The sequence below is a fragment of the Ochotona princeps genome, chromosome 5 (genome assembly GCF_030435755.1).
Source record: "Ochotona princeps isolate mOchPri1 chromosome 5, mOchPri1.hap1, whole genome shotgun sequence".
NCBI lineage: Eukaryota > Metazoa > Chordata > Mammalia > Lagomorpha > Ochotonidae > Ochotona > Ochotona princeps.
Window position 1 is genome coordinate 89,073,938 of NC_080836.1, and position 25,119 is coordinate 89,099,056.

The 25,119-nt window shown below is 43.5% G+C and overlaps 1 protein-coding gene across 1 annotated transcript; it reads left to right on the top strand.

Moving 5' to 3' along the window:
* Nucleotides 1-37: 37 nt before the first annotated feature.
* On the top strand, nucleotides 38-22,573 carry TMEM169 (transmembrane protein 169). Its single transcript, XM_004576846.2, has 3 exons — nucleotides 38-136; nucleotides 18,296-18,689; nucleotides 21,403-22,573. The coding sequence occupies exons 2-3, from the start codon at nucleotides 18,419-18,421 to the stop codon at nucleotides 22,023-22,025; spliced, it is 894 nt and encodes a 297-aa protein (XP_004576903.2). The 5' UTR covers nucleotides 38-136; nucleotides 18,296-18,418; the 3' UTR covers nucleotides 22,026-22,573.
* Nucleotides 22,574-25,119: the final 2,546 nt, after the last annotated feature.

A 25,119-nucleotide genomic window follows, 5' to 3' on the forward strand; every position in this document is an offset into this window, starting at 1 on the left:
CAGGCCCCGCCCCGTCCATCAGCTCCGCATCTTCCCCGGGCTGGACCGCGCTCCCCTGCGGCCGCTTCCAGGCCGTCGACTTCCTACTGCCTCCGTCGGTCCCCGGGCTGCGCTGGTGAGATTCCTCGTTCACTTTGTAAGAATTTCGATGCCATTTGGGAAGGGGGAGGGGAAAGAAAAATGCAAAAAAAAAAAAAAAAATTAAGCAGCAGAGATGTGCTCTATTTTGAAAATCCAATCCTGAGGGCCACTGCTCTTACAATTTATAAGGTGACATCCCCAGTGCATCTGGAAGAAGAAAGGCTGCAGCTCGGCGGCCGCGCTGTCTCCTTGGGCGTGCGACGAGGCAGCTAGCTGGGCAGGGGCGAAGGGACAGGCTTGGCCGAGGGGACCCTCCGACCTTCAGATCCCATCCAGGAGGGAACCGGGTTGGGAGGTAGTGGGGAGAGGAGGTACCATTGGAACTACTCCTCCAAACCCAGATGATAAATGACTTAGACTATCCACACGGGCCCCCTTCCAGCTCCTCGCCAGCCTCCAACCCGGAGTGAGGGGAGAAGCCATTGCTGGCAGATTTGAAATCCGCTGCATTTCTGCCAGGATATTTCCTTGAAGGACGCATGCTTCCTTCACTGGCCCCTGCAGGTGCATGTGGGTCCTGCCCTGCAGTCCATTCCCTACACCGGGGGCGAGTCTGGAGGACATTTCCCACCGTGTTTTGGGTGCCCAGTAGTCCTGGTTTATTATTTGGATTCTGCTCTCTCTTTTCTCCCTAAGCACCTGGCAGATTTAGCAGACCTGTCAGGTGCAGCTTCTCAATCCGGGTGGCCTGTCGTTTTGGGGTGGTGTCACTCAAAAATCCCTGGCAGAGATTCACGTTATGTAAGAGCTCGTGCCTGCTGCCATTTGTGCTGTTGTTGGGCCCATCGCGAAGGAGTGAGGAGACCGACTGAAGATGGATTGTCTTGAGGGGAGGGTCAGGCATCACTGGCTGTGCTGGTCCCACCCTCCTGCCAGGCAGCTCCCTGCATCTCCTACCTTCGCCCAGTTCCTTAGAGACCCATCCTCCTTTAGCTTCGGGGTTGACAGATTCCAGTCCACACTCATTAAAGAAAGGAAGAAACCTCTGCTGGTTCCCATTCATAAAGCAGTCAGTACTTAGGGTACTTGTGTATTTAGGACCAATAGACAAAAATTATAACACCGTCATCTCCTTTAAACAACAACAAACAAAAATAGGACAGATCAATAGTTGCAGAAAAATGTAATTCCCTGATTCTAATGGCAGCTTGTGTATATGTTTAAAACCCCAAAAAAATGTTGACTCAGTTGAGGTGGGGAAATGCCTTATTCCAGAAAATTCTAAGCTGCCTTTCTTGAAGGTCAAGGCTTATTCAGTTCTTTCTCCAGGTAATATCCTCACGATTGTTGAGCTCTGCTGGGTCTGTAGATTCTCAGGAATGGGTCAGTGTGAGCCTGGCTGTCCTGTGGCCTCAGCGGAATGCTGCGTGGATGACAAGAGGGATTCTGATCTCTTTCACTGAAAAGGCAGGTGTCTACCAGCCAGTCATGCCCCCAGGTATGAAGAAGAAGAAAGCACCAATCCTCCACTGCAAAGAAGTCGTAGGATTAGCAGCAGAAAGATCAGGAAAAAACCTGGATAGAAAGCTTGCCAACCCCAGAAATCCTGGAAGCACCCCTGGTCCTGCTACTTGCGGACTCTTTGTCTGCAGATTCCGATTCTGGCCAGGGAGACTCCGCTGCTGTGCCTGGACCACTCCTGTGGTTGAATCCAGTGTTGCCCCTTCCTTTACTCCATTTCCCTGACCCCTCTTGTCCTCAGGGAGAAAGGCATTGCTGGGGGCCAAGAACTTTGCACCTCACCCAGTGAGCAGTGCAGCTGCCTTCCTCCTGCAATAGGCTCCCAGCTCACAGGAGCTTTCCACCCCTCCCCCGCCCATCTGCCTTTCATTTCCTTTTCTCCCTCTGCAGAGCAGCTGCTGGCTCCTGACTGACAAGGCTGGTGCAATTCTCAGCATGTAGATTCGCAGGATCTTGATGCTGATGGAATGCCAATGAGGCATCCAGTCACACCCTGCCTGCCTCCCTGAAAAGTCTCAGTAATAAGACTTTCAGTCGGCAGAATTGATCCAATATTTAGTGAGCACCTATGGTAGGTAAGGGGGATACAGCACTGTGAGAGACATTGTTAGAGTTTCTGTTTTGGTACAGTGTATACTCTAGTGTGTAGGTAGGCCGTGATTGGGACTGGGAATTGGAAGGGGTGTGTGCCAGGAAATATGGGAGCATAACCAAATGAACATTCAGATGGAGGAAGATCAGGACTCACAGCTCTCACAAGAGATGCCCAAGTTTCTTTCAAATCAACTACCAAAGTTTTCCTCTGCAGATTTCCAGTTGTCCCTGGACCTTCCTGAATGTGAGAGCCTTTGGGGGCAGATATCTCATGCAATGACATGCTGATCATCAGACCACAGCGGGAAAGACAGCAGCCTGGCTGTCTTCATAATCAATTCATAATTGTATACAGGCTGTGACTTTCAAGATGTTTTGATGTCATAGTTCAATCAGTGGAACCCATCTAAGCCAAGTTCCTATTCATCTTTACATGGTGACATTGTCTTCCTGCCAAGGGCTAATAATTTTCAGTGGCAAAAAGGTGGCTATTTCCTAGTTGATGATAAACCAAGGTGCAATTTGGAGATTCAGCCCCTACCCACCTAGCAGGAGATATTCAAGGCACTGACTGGCAAATACACAAACCAGAGAAGAGCTGAAAGGACAGTAGGACTAAGGCAAGGCACAGTACACTTGAGACATTGTAGATTAACTTCAAAATTGTGGTGTTCCACCCTCATGGCTGCAGCCATCCAGGTCCAATTTGGGAGAGGTAGAAAAAAATCCATTGCTAATATTCTTAACCCCAATAAGTGGTTAGACCCTCATCTAGAAACATCTTCTGGCATAGGTGGCAAAATGGCAGTTTCTCTGTGTTTTCTTGGTCATTTATCTGCTTAGGAATTCATTTAAATTTAGACAAATTGCAAAACTTTCACAGAAAATTTCAGACAATATAAAACAGGCCTATCTTTCTCTATAAGAGGGTTTTTTATTTTATTTTTTAATAATTCACTGATATGACAGAGATTTTTAAAAATCCCTCAATAGCTGAACCAGGTGGAATCCAGAAGCCTGGAACTAAATCCTGTCCTCCCAAATGTATGTTAGGGACCCATGCCATAGAGCCATCAACTACTCCCTTCGAAAACACACATTAGCAGGAAGCTAAACTAAAAGTACAGCTAGAATTTGAACCCAGGTATGCTGATATGGGATGCAGGTATTCCAAGTGCTGACTGTAAAAAAAAATTATTTACTTATGTACGTGTTTATTTATCTGGAAGGCAGAATTATAGAGAGGGAGAGATGTCCATCCACTGGTTCACTCCAATCAAATGGCCACAATGGCTGGGGCTAGGGCAGACCAAAACCAGCAACAGGGCCTGGCATGGTGGCTCAGCAGCTAAAGTCCTCACCTTGCATGAGCCAGGATCCCATATGGGCGTCGATTCTAATCCCAGCAGCCCTGCTTCCCATCCAGCTCCCTGCTAAGGATGGCCCAAAGTGTTGGGACCCTGCACTCACGTGGGAGACCCGGAAGAGGCTACTGGCTCCTGGGTTCGGATAGGTGCAGCTCCGGCCGTTGTGGCCGCTTAGGAAGTGAATCATTGGATGGAAGATTTTCCTCTCTGTCTCTCCTCTTCTCCGTATAACTGACTTTGCAATAAAAATAAATAAATCTTTAAAAAATTAAAAAGTATAGCAACAGAAACTTAAATTGGCATTCATATGGGATTCTGACATCACAGGTACAAGCTTAAACCAGCATGCCACAATGCCAGCACTGCAAATGAGGATTTGGCCAGGGCAACAAAAGTATGCTACAGGGAGTTGACTTACATGGGGGTTCCGTAGATAGACAAAAGAGTAACAGTCATTTCCTGCTTCTCATAAGACCCAAACTCTGGTTTGTACTGTAGCCCTCAACACTCCTTCCTGTGTCCCGACTCAGCCATCTAGTAGCTTTTTCTAGCCATGCATCATCGCCGCATGTTACTTGTTTCCCAGCTATGGGCATCAGGACAGAGGTTCAGACGCTCCTGGTTTCTGTATCCACAGACTCCACCAGTTCTGCTGAGAACCTGGATGGGTTTGAAGAAGATATCAGATCAGTGCTGCTCCTTGGAAACCTGGGAATAGAGAAGTATGAACAGACTAGAGGAAAACATGACAGTGGATGAGATTTCCAGAACAGATAGGTTAGGGATGGATGTTAAAGACTTGGTTGTTTGCATAGAAACTGACCAGTGGCAGGTCTTGACTAGGCTATCTTTTGATGGCTCAGCCCTACAAAACTCCTGTTGCTGGTAGGATAACTCATTTTGTGGCAAGGTGAGCCCTTGGCTTTTTACCAAATGTTGAAGAACTGTTGGTTTCTGTTAATGAGGCTCCTGTGCTGTACATCATTGTCCATCTCATTACAAGAAGATAATAGCCTCATATACCATAATGAGTTCGCTAGTGGGTTTCTGATGGAACTTGGGTCAGCACCAATGTGATATCTTTTGTACTGGAGAACTGAGTCAGAATCTCATATCCACCCAGGAGAATTAAAACCATTTGAATCACTCATTGTTAGAGTTCATACCATTTTTTGCTCTACCTCTGAAATACATATAGGACAGGATGAGTGATATTGTAGCACTTGCTGGTGAATGCTGAGAGTAGGGGCAGGTCATTTCAGACTGGGCCGCAGCACCGCTAGCATGCACAAGACCCAGGACTGGAAGCAGACCTGGGAGGGGAACTTTGGGGACTCTCTTACTGCACTGCTGCTTCAAATGATGAGCTTGAGAGCTTGGACAGGAGTGGGCCAGGCTGGGCTAGGCTGCAGCGCCTGCTGGTGCACACAAGAGCCAGAATGGTAGAGGCCATCAGGCTAGGCTGTAACACCAGCTGGCGAGTACTTGGATCAGTTAGGCTGGACTGCAGTACTCACTGGCAGGCACAAGATCTGGGGCTGGGAACATGCCTAGCAGGAGAACCGTGGCATGCCCCTGGAGCTGGATGGGAAACAAGGCTGCCGGGATTAGAACCGACACCCATATGGGATCCCAGAACATACAATGTGAGGATTTTAGCCACTAGGCTACCTCATCGGGCCCACTGATGAAGTTTGACAGCAAGAAGCAGCCCCCTACTCCTCCTCCCCTGAGGACACGGTTGGGGGGGAACCCGGGAAACATTTGTCTTACCCACCTTCTTCCACACCTGATCCTTCCCACCTTGATCAGAGACCCACATGGGTGTGCATCCTCTTGGCTTCCTCCAGACACTACTCATGCCCATCACAGGGTGTTCTGACCAGGTCAAAGTGAACCCATACCAAGCTGGCCCCCAGACTTGGTTATGGCACAAGCTGATAAACAGCCTGGCCCTGCTCACCGCAGATCCAGCTGTCATGGCACTGGCTGGTGCAGTGCCCTAGTTGGGGGTCCTCTTAAACTACTACTAGACTATGCCCAGACCTGACTTCTGCACACTGTGGTGGGTACTGTGACCTGGCTCAGCCTGCTCCTGTCCTGATTCTTGTGTGCACTGGCAGAATCTTTCCTGCCCCCAGCTCTAGTTCTCATACTTACCAGCATGTGTAGCTGTCTGATCGGGCGAACCCCTGCCCACTCTTACCACACCTGTCCCCAGACCTAGTGCTCACATGCTATGGTAGACGCAGGTTGCATCAGCAAGTGTAGCAGCCTAGACCTGGGATAAGCTTCAGGCCCCACTATCCATTCCATCACCTATCCCCGTGCCTTGGCTGACACATGTGTGCAATGGCCTGTTCTATGAAGGTCCACTTTATATGCTTCAAGTAGCCCTCAGTAGCCTCCCTCTTGGCTGTCCTTATGTTTAGTTCACAGCAGGGCTCAACAACCAATCCCATGTGGCCCATTCCCAACCAGTGCTCTGCCATGGTGGGGACCCTCACCCCTGCCCACTAGCTACATGGCTGTGGGTCTAGCAGCTTAGCCTTAAGTTTGTTACTGTTTCAGTTCTTAACAAGTCTTTAATAGTCCTGAATTTTTACCCAGTCATTTAAAAAATTCACTGAACAACCTAGTTTATTTGCATGGTATGCTTCATAGAGGTTAGACTCTCTTCGAGGTGATAGATAATTTTCTTCATCACACATGTTGATACATCAATGAGAAGCAGACAAGGACTTTTATCAGGTTGAATATCAGGTCACCTCAGGGGAGGTGACCTTTGGACAGACTTGGGGAATTGAGATGACGTATAATAGGATAAGATGTGCCAATGGAACAGCCAAGGAAGACAGCATTGAAGAAGGCCTCGGGCAGGAAAGTGTTTGCCACTCTTTAGAAGTATAAGGGCATCCAGTGTGACCGCAGTATGTAAGGTGTGAGGAAAAGCTACAGGATGGGATGGGTAGGAGCCCTAAGCCTAGTGAAAAGTTGATACTTCACTTCGTCACAATACAGAGTCACAGGAGGATTTTCAGAAAAAAAAATGATGGAACAATTTTATTCATGATTTCAAAATATACCTTTTACTGCTGAGCAGAGAACTGATAGGAATGCAGATTGAGTAGAAGCCAGAAAATCAAGAGTATTTTTTGGAACTGGAGAGAAAAGAGCTGACGGCCTGTTAGGCTGGACAGGTAGCACCGGAGGTATGGGAAACTCATGGATGATTTAAAAAATTGTCAGCAGGCTTTCCTTTAAGAGTGGTTTAAAACAACTTATTCTAAAACCTACCTATCCCCACCTTGTGACACAGTTCAATGCACAAGGCTGACTGAGACTAAATTCTGCAATATAGGTTTGTTAGTAATCTTTGGGCTGTGAGAGGAGGTGAAGCTTAGCATTCAGAGAAAACACAAAATTATGTCTCTTCTCTTGATTCCACTGGTTAAGATCTTGGAATTCAGGCCATTGGGTTTTTTTGTTTCTATCTATCCTATAAAATTGAAAGAGAAGAGAAATGTTCAGAACTTGCTTCTCAGATCAAGTACTAACTGCATAATAACATGTACAGAAGGCGAGGAATAAAGTTAGGTCTTCTTAGCCGTTAAAGACATTTTTAGCATATTTCTGAATAAACATCTCTCTCTCCTCTTTCTGTCAAGTCAACAAGTACATCAAGACTTTCTGCTATTTATCCAACCACTGGCACCCTCCTATTGTTAACCCAAGTGCCCTCTTCTGCGATTTTGTGTTTACTGCATAAGGTGGCTGTGACTGAAACAGTTATGCTGTATCTGGCAAGTCATATTGCTCGATGAATATTTACCAGATACGTAATTGAGCAGAGTAGTGCATATGAAAACATTCCTCAAATTATGATGGGATTACATCCTAATAAGTCCCTTATAAAGTGAAATGTTCTTCTATTATCTGGATATTAGTTTGCATATTGAATGTCCCCTAAAGGCTTGGATGTTACAGGCTAGGTTCCAGGGTGATGCTTTGGAGGCAGAAAAACTCATTAAAAATTTTTAACCCATTTTCATTGGAAAAGCAGATCAGATTTACAGAGAGAAGGAGAGACAGATTTTTCATACACTGAATCACTCTCCAAATGGCTTCACTGTGCAAGGCTGAGCCAATCTAAAGCCAGGAGCCTCTTCCAAGTCACCACAAGGTAGCAGGGTCCCCAAGGCTTTGGGCCATCCTCTATTGCTTTCTCAGGCCACAAGCAGGAAGCTGAATGGGAATTGGCACAGCCAGGACACAAGCCTACATTAATATGGGATCTCAGAACTTGCAAGAAGAGGATTTAGCCATTGAACCATCATGCCAGGTCCTAAGTGAAGAAACTCTTAAGAGGTAAGTCCAGGCCCAGAGCAATAGCCTAGTGGCTAAATCCTCACCTTGCATCTGCTGGGATTCTATAATTGGCACTGGTTTGTATCCTGCCTGCTCCACCTTCCATTCAGTTCCCTGTAGGTCTCCTGGGAAGGCAGTAGAGGACGGCCCAAAGCCTTAGCACCCTGCATCCACAGGGAATACCTGGAAGAAACTCCTGGATCTGTTTGGATTGTCTCAGCTCCTAATTGCCGCCACTTGGGAAGTGAGCCAACAAAAAGATCTTTCTTTCTGTGTTTCCTTATCTCTGTATATCTGCCTTTTCAATAAATTAATTAATTAAATAGATCTTAAAAAAAGAGATAAGACCTAATGTTAGTTATTTTAAACAGTTAAAGTTCTAGTTATTACCATATTACGCGGAGCTAATTCTCTTAGCCAGGTTCTTTTACTGTGAGCCGAAAACACCAGACGCAACGAGGTATCTTAGGAGGTTTATTCCAATGGGGCAGGAATAGGATGGGGTGGTGGTGGAGCAGCAAGGAAAAGCGGGTAGGGGGCAGGCCTGAAGTGGGGAAGGGGAGCGGAGGAGGCCGGAAGGAGAAGATGGAAGGGACAGAGCTGCACCTGGGAGCCCTTATGCAGTTCAGGTCAGCTGACAAGGTGTGGGGGGCAGGGATTGGGAGGGATTGAGGGCAGGACCCAAGGGATTGGTGCCTGAGACTGTCACAGGTGATTGCCTAAGAATGATTAGTCAGTGGGCAGAGTTGGGGAAGTGGCTGGGAGATTGGGGGTGAGAGTCTCAGGTGAAACACCTGATTGGTGGACGGCTGGACTGGCTGGAATTTCATGAGCTGTGAGGAAGAGGAAATGGCTTCGGTCCAGGGTGGAATATTCCAATAACTCCTTCCACCTAATGGAGCACCTTGGTCATGGGTTGCACCCTTAGAAGATTGTTCTCATGAGAGAGGGATTAGAAAAGCCTGAGTTCAAGCCCAGCCTCTCCGATTACTTCCAGGCTCACCATGTGATTCTTCCTCTGCATGGATTCTGTCAGGCAACACCGTCAGCAGATGCCAATCTCCAAAGCCATGAACTTAATACACCTTTTCATACCACCCCCTGGTATCTTATTACAGTAATGAGAGCTAGCTGATGTGTCATGGTACATTAAAGTGAATTCAGTACACCTACCTGGAGTGAAGACACAGCAGAAAAGTCCCATCTATGAACTAGGAAATGGCTTTTTATGAGACACTCTACCTGCCAGTACCTTGATCTAGGACTGCCCAGCTTCTCAGTACTATGAGAAATAAATATTTATTGTTTATAAACCACCCAGTTCATGCATTTTGTTATAACTGCCTGTTCTAAACACTGAGAGAAATTATTGGTCAACTGAACAAGTTTAAAACTAGTTCTGATGACCACATTTTGCCGTGGCTATGAAACTATGTTTCCTAAGCTTGTGGGAACATTTTAATTCTCAAAGCAATGCTGTAATCTTAGGGAGAAGAAGGAAATCGTATCTCAGTGTCAGCATGAGATGGTATGTGTTTTGCACACGGACACTGGGAAGTATCTGCAAAGAGCTGTGTGTGAAGCAAAGGGTAGGTCTGTAAGGTTATTAAGGCTTTATATTCCACACTTATTATCGGATTACAATGAAGTCTTCAAAGCTCATTTCTCTTCCAGGTTCCCATGGTCATGTTTGTCTTTGTATTCCCAGGAAACTCCTTGGTTTCTGTCTTATTCTGTCCTTGGGCTCTAGACACTCTTTTTCTTGTCTAACTTTGTTCTCTTGCAATCTCCTAACAATCTTCATACTAACAATGGCTATCACCTCCATGGCATATGCTATACCATAGCTTTCTAGGGCACTGCCTCTTGACAAAGAAGGAGAACAAGGGTAAAAGGGATGTGAGGTTTACAACTTGCCTTCTCACTGTACTCTTTGTCTTTTTTATCTCTTTTTCTCTCTGAACATCTTATCATATCTGAAAAAAATTGCAAAAAAACTCCCTCTCCTCCAGCTCTGAAGCTCTGAGTTTTTTCAGGGTCTGAGGTTTCGCTTATTTTAATTCATTGTTTGAAAACTCATGCTGAGTAAAAAGGAACCTAAGTTAAGAAAACATTGTGTGTTAGGGTACTGTATTCATCAGATTTTTATTGCTACAATGAAGTAACTAATGCAAATCTGTTTTAAAAGAGAAAATATCTGGGCAGGCATTTGATGCAGCCAGTTTAGCCCTTACTTGGAGCACTTACAGCCTTTATTTGTGTGCTTGGATTCAAATCTTGACTCCATTTCCAATTCCAGCTTCCTGCTAATGCACACTCTAGGGGCAACAGATGTTGCCTCCAGTACTGGGGTGACTGCCACCTGTGTGAACTACCTGAATTGAGTTCCGGGTTTTTGGCTTCAACCTGGGTCAGTCATTGGGGATGAAACAGCAGGTGAAAAGATAAGTCTCTCTCTCTTTTGAATAATTTTTTTTTTAATTCACAAAGGAAGACTCTTATTATCTCAGTTTTGTTGACCCATGTCAAAGAATGAGCAGTGTCATTTGTTTGGCGTATATAAAGCTAAGAGAGGGCATTGTTGAAGTACGGGCAAAGGGCAGGTAACATGGTAAGCAAGGAAGCAAAGAGAGAGAAGCTGCACCTGAACTCAAGCTTTTCTACCTTGCTTCTCAGGGACATTCCCAGTGACCTCAAGACCTTCCACCTGATGCCACCTCACAACACTATACTTACATTAAGTTCTCATGCTTTTAGTACTTCTTAATTTATGATTTTGAAATTTAAAGTCCTGCGTTAGTCTAGGGTCCAATCATCTTCCAGTGACAGATAGCCTTTCAAGCTAGTGGTTTTCTAGGAGATCATTCATAACAGGATTGCTGTGATGTGTTTTCCCAAGCATTGGTTTTACCAGGCATATATTTTGTGTTAAATATATTTTAAAAGTAGAATTCAAAGTGAATATACACCTTTATCAGTAACAAGTACGAATCTTCATCTGGAAGAGGAACACAGCATCTCACTTTGACTCCAGGCCCATCTGGTAAATGTCCACTCTCTTCTACATTGAGGCCACATGGGTGTTGGAGCCCCAACTGAGCTCAGGAGTACCACAGTCCTGCTCAGTGTTTTCCTCATTGAGCTTCTTCTTTTCTGATGCTATTTACCTTGGCTAATCCCTCTGCCTCGATTCTTCCTGCATGCACCTTTATTCTCCTTGCAGCTGGGGACATCAGCAACCTCTGGGGAGATCAGTAGACCTTAAGTATCAGATTTCCTCATTTTTCTGTTTTTTTTTTTTTTTTTTGCTTGCCCTGACTTCCCATTTAAAGCTCCAGTTAGATTTTCTTCAGAAACCAGTATTAACCTAGAGTTATTTTGCAAGCACAAACAGTCCAGCAAGAATACCATGCCATTTTTTTAAAAAAGATGTCGAATAAAGATAACAGTGCTGATCCTGCACAGCAAGTTTCCTCCAAGGCAAAGTTAGGTGGTGAAACCTGACAATTTATTCCTATAAATCTCATTTGTAAAATATCAGTCACTGAGCGACTGACTGATTCCAGAATCCAGGCTACATTCCAAGAGACAAGGGTCATTAAAACTGAGCATCTGCCAATTCAGTGGGGAATCAGATTAGAAAACCCAACATAGGACAGAGGCAGTACAAATATTTAGCCCAGAGACCTTTTTTTAAAAGATTGATTTATTTGTCTCCCATGTGGGCACAGGGACCCAAGCACCTGGACCGACTTTTGCTGCTTTCAGAGGTGCATTAGCAGGGAGTTGAATTGGAAGTGTAGCAGCTGGCTTTTGAACCAGTGCCCACATGGGATGCTGGTGTTGCAGGCAGTGGCTTAACTCACTGTACCACAATGCTGGTCCCTGGCACTGATGCCCATGTCCCACACTGAAATACCTGACTTTGGTTCCTGACTCTGACTTCTTACCAATTCAGACCCTGGTAGGAAGCAGTGATGGCTCACTTGAGCACATTGTTGACACACACATTGGCGATCCAGATGGTATTTTTAGCAGCTAGCTTCAGTCTCAGACCCAGGCCACTGTGGGCCTTTGGGGAATGAATCAGCAGATGGAGGCTCTCTCACTCTGCTTTTTTTCCAGCTCTCTCTCTCTTTTTCTCTCTCTCTCTCCATGTCAAACAGATAAAACTTAAAAAAATAAATAAATAAATGACAGAGGAAACAGAGTGAGGAGCAAGAGAGAAACAATGACCTGTTGCAAATGTTTAAATGACATGATTCCATAGGGCATAAAGCTTTCATATGCTAAAAACCTTGAAATGAAGGGCAAAATTGTGTTCTGTGGATTGAATAGGAAATGGTTATCAGCTGTATGCAGATAGTTAAATTCCAGATTCATAAACTGGTGATACAGATGATTTTTGGGAGGTAGGCCTGGTAGGAGGTACTTGGAACTTTGGAGATATGCCCTCAGAATGCAGTTCTTGAGAGGTGATTGATTTAAAAAAAAACAATTTGGTCTTACCCTTCACTCTGCTTCCTGGCTTGCCATGTGATTACTGTTGTATACATCTCTCCATTGCCATCCTTTCACATCACCTGATGACCAAACCAGTGGGGCCCACACAATCTGAACTGTGAATCTCCAAAACCATGAGCCAATGAAAGTGACTTCTCCCAGATGGATTATAGTTCTGAAAAACGGAGTAATCCAGCAAATCACTTGAAGATGTGGAGGATTCTTTGGAGGCACAGGTTAGAGAAAGCCTGGCATGCTTAAGCAGAGACGCATGGGTAATTCTGAGAGGCTCAAGATGTCATAATGTTGGTAGAAATGTGGACAGTCAGTAAGAGCCAGGATGACAGACTCTTGGATGGAATTGAGCATTTTCTTGAGAGTAGGACTGAAGGCTATTAACTGTCATGTCATGGAAACTGGGTTTTATTGTGACTGTGTTCTGATGTTTTGTAATAGAAAGCTAATGGACAACTCTGTTAGGCAAAGGAAATTTCAAGACTGCAACATGTTCTGCCTGCAGTATGAGTATTATCAAGTATTGCTGGTAAGTTTTACCATCAGAATCAGGTGCAAAAAAGAATAAAGTAGAAATATTTGAAATATCTTCAGTCTAGCCAGATAAGGAACAATATAAATATATGTTAGGAACAGAAGTATGAAGTGTCTCTTGATTAGAAGTGTGTTTTTTGCTTAGAATATTAGTGTGAGTAAAAGCAGCCAGGAGCTAATAGGCAAACTGCTCCGAGAATGCTGCAGCTAGGGTTCAAGATGGTCCAGAAGTAGCTCTTGCTGGCAGCAGACATTGGCATGGGCCATGTGACGGCAGTGTGGCAAATGTACAGAGTGAGAGGGTTGTGCTGGCTTCCATCAAGATTTCATAGGAGGGCCCGGCGGCATGGCCTAGAGGCTAAAGTCCTCACCTTGAACGCCCTGGGATCCCATATGGGCACCGGTTCTAATCCCAGCAGCTCCACATCCCATAGCTCCCTGCTTGTGGCCTGGGAAAGCAGAGTCGAGGACGGCCCAAAGCTTTGGGACCCTGCACCCGCGTGGGAGACCCGGAAGAGGTTCCAGGTTCCCGGCTTTGGATCGGTGCGCACCGGCCAGTTGCAGCTCACTTGGGGAGTGAATCATAGGACAGAAGATCTTCCTCTCTGTCTCTCCTCCTCTCTGTATATCTGACTTTGTAATGAAATAAATAAATATTTAAAAAAAAAAGATTTCATAGGAAAACCTAAGTAGCCAGGCAGAGTTGTGCCACAGGGTTGGAGCCGCTGATGGAATGATGCCTAGTGAAGACATAGGAGGGAGTCCACATTGGAAATCCAAGAAAATAGAAGTGCCAGGAACATGAGCACCTCATTGTGGAATGCTGCAAGCCACTTGCCAGGTAATCATTGAAAAGTCTCAGAAAGCAGCCACATGATCAGAGACCAACCCAGTTTCAAAGGCATTGCACACTCTGCTAGATATCAAAGGAAACCTGTTGTAGGGACAGAGACACTACAGAGAGCCTCCACTAGGACAGCGCCAAGTGGTGATGTGGCTTGGAATACTGCAGGGAGTCCCTTGCAGGGCAATGCCTAGTGCAGGAGCTGAGCTGAGACCTAACCACCAGAAAGTCACAGGCACAGACTACCCAAACTCTTGGGAGCCTGTCCTCTCCGGTGTGCCCTGGTTGGCAGGCATGCAGCATTAGGATTTAGTATTTGCTCTGCTGGTTTTAGATCTTGTTTTTCTCTGATTCTTTTCATCTGTTTATTATCCTTTATGAGCTAGAAATCCATACCCTGTACTTGTTGTACTATTGTGACTTGGAAGTATGTAAGGTGTTTTGTTTTGTTTTTTTTTTCTTTTTTTAATTGCACTGGGACACAAAACTGGAGGAGATTGCCTTGAGTGTAAGATAAGACTTTGTACTTTTCAATCAATGTTAGACTGAGTTAAGACTTTGGAACTATCGAGGATGGAATGATTGCATGCCCTGTTTATCAAGTTGGTACCATGAGGGTGGAAACTTAATCCAATGAGGGTGTCTAGAAGGTCCTTGGATTGTTTGGAACATGTCTTCAGAATGCAATTCTTGCAAGAGGATTGGTTATGAAAGTCAAGGTGGGCCTAGCTTCTCTTCCTCTTTTTCCTGCCTTCCCAAATGCCTGTTCCTCCAAAGAAGCTATGCCTCTGAGACAACTAACACAAAGGAAAAAATATTTCTTTAGCTCATACTTATGCAAGTTCAAAGTTCAAGTTGTATAATACAGACTTTGTTAAATGTATTCTATCATGAACACAGTGAGGATCATGTGGTGAATTCAGAGGAGTAAAGAGAAAGGGATCCCATGGAATGATTTTGCACATTCAGACCTCTGGAGTTACATTGTCTCTACATTTTACAAATTCCTGAGATGCTCCCATGGACTTTGACCCACTGTGTTGCTGATTGGCACATATAATCCTTTCACCTTTGCTAATCTCTTTATCAACAGGTGCCTTCTCAGCCTCTCATGTCCCAAATCCGCATTTTCTTTGCTCCTTCTCTGGTTATGTTGAGGATTTTCCTAACCTTACTACTTGGCTAGTTTTTGCTCCTGATTCTTGCTGTAGAAATGATGACCAGCCATCAATAACACCCATTACATAGCCTGAAGGATTTGCTTCCTTGAAGCATTTTCTGCCAAATAACCTTTAAGTTTGGTATCCCACAAAATATCAGGACGTGGATGTAATACAGGCAGTTTCTCTGCCATGCTCTGGCAGTGGTAACCTTTAGTTCAATTCTCATTAGATTCCTTACTTGCATTTGATACCTCATCAGCATGACCTTCACTTTTCTATCAGCATTCTGGCCTTCTGAACCCCGACCAGAGCTGTCTGTAACTACACAAAGTATTCAAGGTATTCTCTAGCCTGCCTGTCTAAACTTCCAACCTCTTTTCATCAACCAATTTCAAAGGCTCCTCCATGTCCTGCAGGATGAATAACTACCCCATCTTCAGTGTCAGTTTTCTGTGTTAGTCATTTTCTCTTTTTTGTTACTAAAACAAAACACTCAAGACAACTCACTTATAAAAAGTTTTCAGAGCTGGGAAGGTTGAGCTGCCTCGTGTGACAATGGCATCCCATATCCGGGTACCAGTTTTAGTTCCTGCTGCTGTATCTCCCATCCAGCTCCCTGCTAGTGTACCTGGAAAGACAGTGGATGATGGCCCAAGCACTTGGTTCCCTACCATTCAAGTGAGAAAACAGGAGGAGATTCCTGGCTCCTGACTGTGTGCTGGTCCAGATATGGTTGTTGCAGCTTTTTAGAGCAAACCTGTGGATTGAAGCTCTAATCCTCTGTCTCCGCTTTCTCTTTGTCATTCTAGCTTTCAAGTAAATAAGTAAATAAATCTTTAAAGAAATATAAAGCTGAAGAAAATTTCATTTGGCTTAGCTTTCTGGAGACTCAAAATCCAAATAGCACGGGAAAACCCATGAAAGATGGCAGAAAATGAGTGGAGGAAGACTCACAAGTGAGCCGTAAGCAGAGGGGTTGGATCCAGTACCACGCGTTTGTAACAGTCTCCTTATAAAAGTTACCTTATGAGCCATGCTCCCAATAGGTCCCTATTAGGCCTGCCCTATAGGCCCCTCCTCCTAAAGAGTCCACTGCCTCCCAATAGCGTCTTGAGTGCCCAGTAGTGCCCAGTAGTCTTCAGTAAGGAACTAAACCTGTAACATATGGATTTTTGAGGAATACGTATGCTAACATCCAAGCTATAGCAACATTTGATAAAAGTGTTGTAAAAAAGTTAGGTCTGTCGTAATAATATTGTATTTTTTCTTTCCTTATATTTTAGATGTATTTATTTGAAGGAGAGTATACGGACTCCCCACCCCCGACACACACACACACACACACACACACAGAAATGGAAACAGATGAGAGATATCTTATATCTGCTAGTTTACTCTCCAAATGACTGTGGTGGCTGGAACTGAGTCAGGTCAAAACCAGAAGCTGCAGGGTCTCCTGTAAGGGTGGCAGGAGCCCAAGTAGTTGGACCATATTCTGCCACTATTCTATGGGTTAGCAGGGACTGGTTCAGAAGTCAAAGAGCCAGGACTCAAGCCAGCATTCCTCTGTAGGATGCTGACATTTGTTAGCAGCGGCTTAATCTGCAGTGCCAACATGCCAGCCCCAGTGACCATATTTTTTAAAGTCCTGATATGTAAGCTATGCATACTGAAATCATTAGAAGTGAAATAATGTCTGTGGTTTTTATCTTATATATTGAAAAGAGATAAAACAACTTTGGTGTTAATATTTTGATTATTGTTGAAGCTAGTAATAGCTTTGGGAATGGTTCATTAATATTGTTTTCCATGCTTTTAGGTAAGTTTTTTTTTTTCAAAACAGAAAAGCTTTTCTTTTATGTGTTTGAAATTTTTGTAATACCAAGGGGATTTTTTTTTCAGGGGGGTGACATTCAAGCATCCAAGCAACCTTTACATAAATAAGACCAAGTAGGTTTTTGCTAACTTACACATCTTCAACAGCATCACCAAGAGAAGCCCTCTCTTCTTTCTTTGTTTTCTTAATTTTGTTTTTTATGTTTTTAATGTTGAAAAGGATGCATGTCCACGTGGACCACTGATTAGGGTGGAAAGGGTTGCGGAATGGAGAAAATGGATGAGACCATTGTTTCCAATATTCTTTTTCTTCTTTTTTGTATCTTGGAGAAGAAGAGGGAGAAGGAGAGAGGCCACACCCAGGATCTTAACCACATCAATACCTGGGGATAAGTCCTTCCTTCTGAGTACTCAAACTCAGAGATGGACCACAAAACCTGAGAAAGTAACCAAATTTAGGCATCAACATTCTTCACTCTTCTAAAGATCATTTGGGTGATTTTGTTTAAAAGGCGATCTCCAGTTAAGGTTCTGTAAGGATTCTTCTAGAAAAGTAGTGTTAGCCCAAGTATATTTTTCAAGTACAAACAATTTGCCAAGGGGTCATCACTTTGGCATACTGAGTAAAGCCACCCCCTGCAGTGTCAGCATCCCATATGGGATGTCAGTTCCAGTCTCAGATGTTCCACTTTTGAGAGTAGCCCATTGAAACTGTTGGATGTGTCTTGACAATTGGATGGTGGACTCTGCCATTGTCCATGCCTGCAATGATGGACTTATGACTGTTTATGAGGAACTATGTTGTTGCAATGATTAGGGAGAACTTTGGAGGGGATTAGGAAAGGGAGTAGGGGAAATCCCAGGGCCTATGGAACTGTATCATAAAATGATAATAATAATTTTTAAAAATATGAGCGTGAATTCTTTGCTTCCCCCACCCCACTACATGATAGGACAGATTCAAGAAATTTCCTGAGGTCTCGCTGCCCCACTCCATGGGTATCCTTTACAGACTGGCAGGGTAGACATGGCTGGTGAAATTGAAGTATCTTTGAAGGACTTACTCAAAGTTGTATTTAACTTTGCAATGTGTGAATCGAAGGCCAAATGGTCTGGAGACTTACCCCAGCTATGATAGGAGTAAGAATGGTTCTTGACTCCCATTTGCCAGTAAGGCCCTCTGAGCAAACACTCTTCCTTCTAACTTTCTCTGCTTTTGCCAACAGGATTACTGGGTTTTGACTAATATCATACGCTTCTGTGAATGGCAAAAAATGCTGTTATAATATGAATAAAATATTATTCATAATTTTATTCTTATAAGAGCATTTCCACCAAGTTCTCACATAAGATATTATGATAAGTAAAGGGTGGGGAAGGCTTCTGCCAAGTTAAGGCTCATTTCCCAGATCTTTTTCCCTCTTGTCCTATTTGCTTCCTATTGATGGTTTTCCATTCTTATTTTTTAGGTGGATCACATTCTTGGGGCAACTTTGGACACACATCCAGGAAGAACTGTGAAGAGTAGATCCTGAGCTTACACTCAAGCAAGGCAGACTCTTTATAAGCGATAACCAGACATCAAAACTGGGATGGAAGAGCCAGTTCCCATAGAAGGCCAGAGCCAGCTGCCAAGCCCACACCATGGCTCCCTGAGAAGGGCTGTGGCTGCTGCCCTGGCTCTGGATGGGGAGTCAACAATGGGTCGCAGGAAAAAGAAGAAGAAAGAGCCTCGCCCAGAATCGATCATCATCTACCGGTCAGATAATGAGAAGACGGACGAGGAGCCTGTGGAGTCAGAGGGAGGAGACCAACCTAAAGAAGAAGAGGGAGAAGATTTCCTAGACTACCCGATGGATGATAGTGAGTGTCTCCAGATTCGAAGTCTCAGGAAGTGCCCTTAAAGGAATCTCCCAAAAGATAGACTCACTGATGTGTTTCCGCTTGGTGAATCATTTCTCTTCACACTGTTGTAGTCTTTATTCAACAAGTGGTAATATTTACCAAGCACCTATTATGCCCCAATTTAGGTGATCTCCACTCTCTCAGAACTTAAAGCAGAATAGAAGAGGCTGAGCTATATCCAGCAATTAATAACACAAGCAGATTAATTGATATAAGATAAATGATAAATATTGATATTCATAATGATCAAGAAAATGTAAATTATGACAATGAGACATAGTATCCCTTCACATGTTCCATTTCCAAGTGAAAATGTAGCATTGAGATAAGGAAATGGATATGCTCACATACATCTTAGGTGGTAGTGGAGCTGTTTTCATAGTGAAATTTGTCAATATATTTAAAAATTCAAAGCAAGCATGCACTATGTCCCAAAACTCTTAATACTTACTTCACAAAACATGTCCATTTTACACATATATAAGTGCATAAGAATGTTGCTGCTAATAGTGTCCTGCTTGTATTAATTATAATTCAGCAATAGATTGGTATGGTAAATCCATTTGTGCACATAGATGGGTCTCTGTGATATATGCCCCTAGTGAACAAGGCTAGTAATGTCCCTGCTGTCGTACAGTTGATCTTCTAGTCAGTGGAAGACAATCAGCAGACAAGTCATCAAATAAAAGATGATTTCAAGTAGTGATGAGTTCTAAAGACAATAAAACCAGTTATGGGAAGATAAGTGGCTGAGGGTGGGCATGGAGAAGCTGTGATGTCATGGAACACCTCTCTTGGAGAATGATTGTGCTGATTTGAATGATGTAAAGGAGCTAGACATGAAAAAGATCTGAGACAGAGCTTTTCAAGGAGGGAGGACAGCAAGGGCAGACACCTTGGGAAGACAGCAACAGTGGCCCAGTTACGCAATGGAGTCATTTGTGTGTAGGGAGGGTACAGAAGCAGAGGATCATAACGTAAAGCATGAACTGCATGCATCATGTAAGCCTTGATCTTCATAGTGAAGGATTGGAATTTGCTTATAAGTACAGAGCAGTGTGGGGGAGAATCAATGGAGAATATTAAGCAAGGGAGAGACATTATCTCATTTACATTTTCTAATATCTGACTTCTTTAAGAAGAATAAAATGCAAAGGATGAGTGGGGCAGTTGATGAGAGACTACTGTATAACTACAGACATAATAATCTCTAATGTAGAAATTGAGCCAGGATGACAGCAGGAGGGTGAATTCAAAATTTAATTTAAAATTTCCTGATAGAGATAGAAGTATCAATAATAAATCCTGATTATTTTATAGAAACAGTGAAAATAAGCTACTGTGCCATTTGCTGAGACTAAGGAAACTAAAATCTTCGCAGGGAAACATTATCATTTTCCTGGATGGGTAGTCAGAACCCCTGCCACTACCCTGGGCCCTGTTCTTTAGGTGGTACCAGTCTAGCTCTTCCAGTCGTGGGGCAAGGAGTCCACAGGGCTAAGGGGATATACTATCTAGAGGCTTCACTCTCAGGCCCTGTTTCTGCCACATACACCTAGATTACATTTTATACTCCAGGGATCACCAAAGTCTCTGTGTCTCCAATCTCACTTCCAAAATTGCCAAAGGATAACTGTTTGATAATGTGTGTGTGGTTTATATGGAGAGATGTGTGTGTGTGTGTATGTGCGTGCACTATGATATATATGGCATGTTCATGTAGTGTGGGAGTGTGTATTAGGGTGTGGGTGTGATGTATGATATGAATACGGTACATGTGTTGTGTTTAAGTGTGATATGTATGTAGTTGTATGAATTTATGGGTGTGTGATGTGTGTTATGGGTGTGTATTGTGTATGTTGGAGAAATATGATGTGTAGAGTATGTCGGAATATATACATGAATGGGATTGGGTATTGTGGTACACAGTTCTGGGTGTGTATGTATGTGTTTATGGTGTGTTGTCTGTATATGATGTGGATATGTGGTCAGTTGTGTGGTGTTTGGGCACGTGTATATGATGTGTATTAGGGGTGCATTCCATGAGGGTATTGTGGGGAGCATATTTGGAAATATGTGGTAGGGGGTTGGATGTGTGCAATGTGTGACCTGTGTGTACATTGTGTAGCATATATGGTGATGTATCCAGAGCTTGAATATGACCACTGGAATATCTACAGTCATATGAAGAGGTCTCCTCAACACAGCATAGAGCTGGGAGTGAGAAGGGAAGCAGTGAGCTTCCCATCTGTGCAATGCATGCACATCCAATTTTACATACCATGACAGAACAGAATTTGCTAACTAGAAATAGCATCATTATAAAGTGATGTCTACAGCAAAGTTTCTCATAACACCTCCCCGCAACCATGTCACAGAGATCATGCCAAGTCTGAGGCTCAGAAAAGTGGAGAGATCTGAAAAATAAGTTTATCCTGTCTCATAACTTGATCAAGGCCCTAGCATATGTAGTAGGAGTTCACTGTGGGAGCAAGAATAACAGCAGTCATCCTCCCAAAGGAGATCCATTCAACTTACTATCAAGGCTCTTACTGCAGTCCTGTGACAGGTGATGTGAAAAGGGATACTTGTGTCCATCCCAGTCCTGGATAGTGCTATGATGCAATATCTTCTTCCAGTCCTGACTCTCACTTCCTCTGTTGTCTTGCAGGTATGTGGGACATGCCTTCAGACAGCCGCTATGTAACATTAACAGGGACCATCACCCGAGGGAAGAAGAAAGGTCAGGTGGTGGACATTCATGTCACACTGACAGAGAAGGAACTGCAAGAACTGACCAAGCCTAAGGAGTCATCAAGGGAAACAGCATCTGAAGCAAGAAACGTCTGCCAACTGGGAGCAGACCGTGGGCCCCATGTGGTTCTTTGGACGCTGGTCTGCCTGCCTGTGGTTTTCATCCTCTCTTTCGTAGTCTCTTTCTACTACGGCACTATTACCTGGTACAACATCTTCCTGGTATACAATGAGGAGAGGACCTTCTGGCACAAGATCTCATGTTGTCCCTGCCTAATTCTTTTCTACCCAGTGCTTATCATTGCCATGGCTTCTTCCCTGGGTGTCTATGCTGCTGTGGTCCAGCTCTCTTGGTCATGGGGAGCGTGGTGGCAAGCTGCCCGGGATATGGAGAAAGGATTCTGTGGCTGGCTCTGCAGCAAACTGGGGCTGGAGGACTGTTCTCCCTACAGCATTGTGGAGCTTTTGGAATCTGACAATGTCTCGGGCAACCTTTCCAACAAGGATTCCACCCAGGAAGTGGAAACCTCCACTGTCTAAACTCCTGACAGTTTCCTTTCTCCTCTACATCTAGTAACTTATGTACTATCTTGAAGTTCTAACATTCTTTCTTAAAATTATGCCCCATCCCACACAGTTCTTCTAGAATATCCAAATCTACACTGGTCTGTCTACTATCTTGATGCAGAGCAAAGAATGGAGCAATTTGTGCCAAAGTTATTTACTCAGTGGACAAACTACTTGATTCCTTTCCCTACAATGACCATTTATCTGGGACAAGTAGCTCTACTGCATATCAGTTCAGGAGCTTGAAGGTACAACTGGTGTCTGAAATCTATGAATATGTGACTAAATGAGACCAGGAAGATAGAGAGGCTTACAGGTAATCAAGGTCATTGGGAAAATAGGGATGGAGTGAAACATTTAGAAAGCCAGGTACCACACTATCCTGCAGTAGAATTAAAGATTTGGGTACACTCCTAAGATTTAGATTTTCTTTCCTATGATTAAAACCCAAAATATCAATGGCCTAGACAAGACAGAAGGTTCTTTCTTTCGTAAAAGTCTAGAGGCAGATCATCCCTCTAGCAACCACACAGTGTCTCCTACTGCTTTATCATTAGTAGGATGTGGACCCTGTTACTCCTCAGTGTCCCAGTACTGACTTGGACTGCAACCATCTTACCCATGTTTCTGGACAAATAGAGACAGAGGCAAAAGAGTGAATACACTCCATTTTTAAAGAGACTTCCTAGAAACTCCATTCCATATTTGTTAGAGCTCTTTGGCTGGAACTTAGTCACAGGACGTCATGGACAAAAGAGGCTGGAAAATGTCATATTTTGCCTGGGTAGGTATATTCTCAGCTAAATAGTGACGTGGTGCTGTTTTAAGAGAAAAGGGAAAAATGGCTATTTTACCTGGTAAGAAAGAATCTGATTCCTAATAATGATTCACACACATTCGTAATCACGAATTGCTAATATAATTTATTTATCTATTTATTTGCTACTCCTTAATTTATCCATTCATTTATTTTGGCATAAATTGAAAACAAAGAATTTATACATAAGCATTGGTTGTGTAAACTAGGTATGTATGTGCTATAGAAATAGCAGCACCTCTTGTACTTTGCAGTTAAACTGCTGGAATGTCATTGGGTTCAGGCTTTGTTAGCAATAAATAGTGGACAAGAGAGTACAATTACAAAATAGCATAACCCACTTTCCTGGTGGTGGTGAGTTAATTCAATTCAAAACAATTTAAAGGAAGGGACTGCAGCTACCAAACATTCTCTCAAGGCTGAAGTTTTGTTCTAAGCACAAAACAGCCAGAGTTAGCCTTCTGGTTTTTGACAAGACCTCACTCAGAGCCTTAATCACTAAGATCTTTCCAGAGTGTGGAAGGAGGATCCTTTCTGTGCTTATAAGATTAATCCAGAATTCTAGATTCTGAGTTAAAAGAATATCATTCCTGGGGAGTGTCCTTCTAGATTCAAAATGCTGAATCCCAAGAAGTCTTCAGGTGATGGAGATTTTGGTCTTCAAACAGAAACAGCTGGTGCTCATTTCTTGCTCTTGGAAGAACTGCTGTGAAACATCCCAGAGAGGTTGCTCATGCTGCCCCACTGACAGCCAGGGATGTTTTCCTAATGGATGGTGCTGAACCCCACTTTCAGAAAAACTCTCTCCTCTTTAAAGAAAAACTGCTATTATCAGCTTAACCAGGAAAATTATACACAGTGTTTTTGAAGATAAACTTGGTGCTCTCTGGTGCATTTTCAGATATGAACAACTGAAGACAAAATAAAAATAAAATCAGATTAATGTTTACTATGGCTTTGAAGTATTCCAAAACTGCTTTGCTATGTCACCATTTACCAGAAAAAATGGTGAGCATGCTCACTTTCCTGTCTATCTGTCCGTATGAACTTAGCATGCAGCCATAAATATTGATTTTTTCCAAGCATCACAAGTTTATAGAGAGTCTGTTTAGGTGATCTACTTCCTCAAATAACATCTTCATCTAATACCGCACTAAAAACTTGCAATCACATGTATCACAATTTTCTGGGGTTGGTGAAACCAATAGTCAATGCTCAGAATAATGATTAGGACAAGAGCAAGGTGACTACAGCGGAATGGGAGAGCTGCAGTGAGGGTGAGACCATGACTAAGCGATTCACACACGACACTGACATGGCCTTTGCCCTGCTTGGGTGTCATCATGTAGTGGAATAGACTTGAAAGCCAAAATCATTTCAAAGATGTTCTTAAAAGGTAAATTCCTATGTCAGGGGAAGGAAAACTGGCCCAAAGAGAACTAAAACAATCTCTTTGTTGTCAGTAAATGTCTGGACAATAAGAAGAAATTGGGGATAAATGCCACATTTGTTCATTTCTGTTAGTATCTATTCACCTAATCTCTATGATGACCATCAAGGAGGAGGCTTGAATTTTCCAATTAGTTTGCGACCACAGTATGCTGAGTTAGATAAATCATGTCTGAAGATATGGTGACACTGATACTTTCAAGTCATCTCTATAACATTATCCTGCATACCTCATTTCAATTCATGTCCATGGTTAGAAAGACCCCAATTTCCTATGAAACAAGGCTAAATGTAAAAAGAATGATTTTAATGTAATTTCAAAGTGTCATTGTGTTACTTCAGAATGGCTATGATGGGCCCAGCGTGGTGGCCTAGGGGCTAAAGTCCTCACTGCTAGGATCCCATATGGACACCAGTTTTAATCCCAGCATCCCCGCTTCCCATCGCTCCCTGTTTGTGGCCTGGGAAAACAGTTGAGGACAGCCCAAAGCCTTGGGACCCACATGGGAGACCCAAGAGCTCCTGGCTTCGGATCAGCGCAGCTCTAGTCATTGTGGTCACTTGGGGAATGAATCATCAGATGGAAGATCTTCCTCTGTCTTTCCTCCTCTCTCTAAATATCTGACTTTACAATAAAAATAATCTAAAAAAAAAAAAAAAAGAAAAAAAGAATAGCCATGCAGGGTTTTTTATGTTGCGCTGAAAAAGAGTAGTGGCAAATACCAAAATGCTAACACCAAAAGGTTTCTCTTTTTCAACTCAATATAGGCCTTTCTTTGTGGATTTTTTAAAATAGTATTT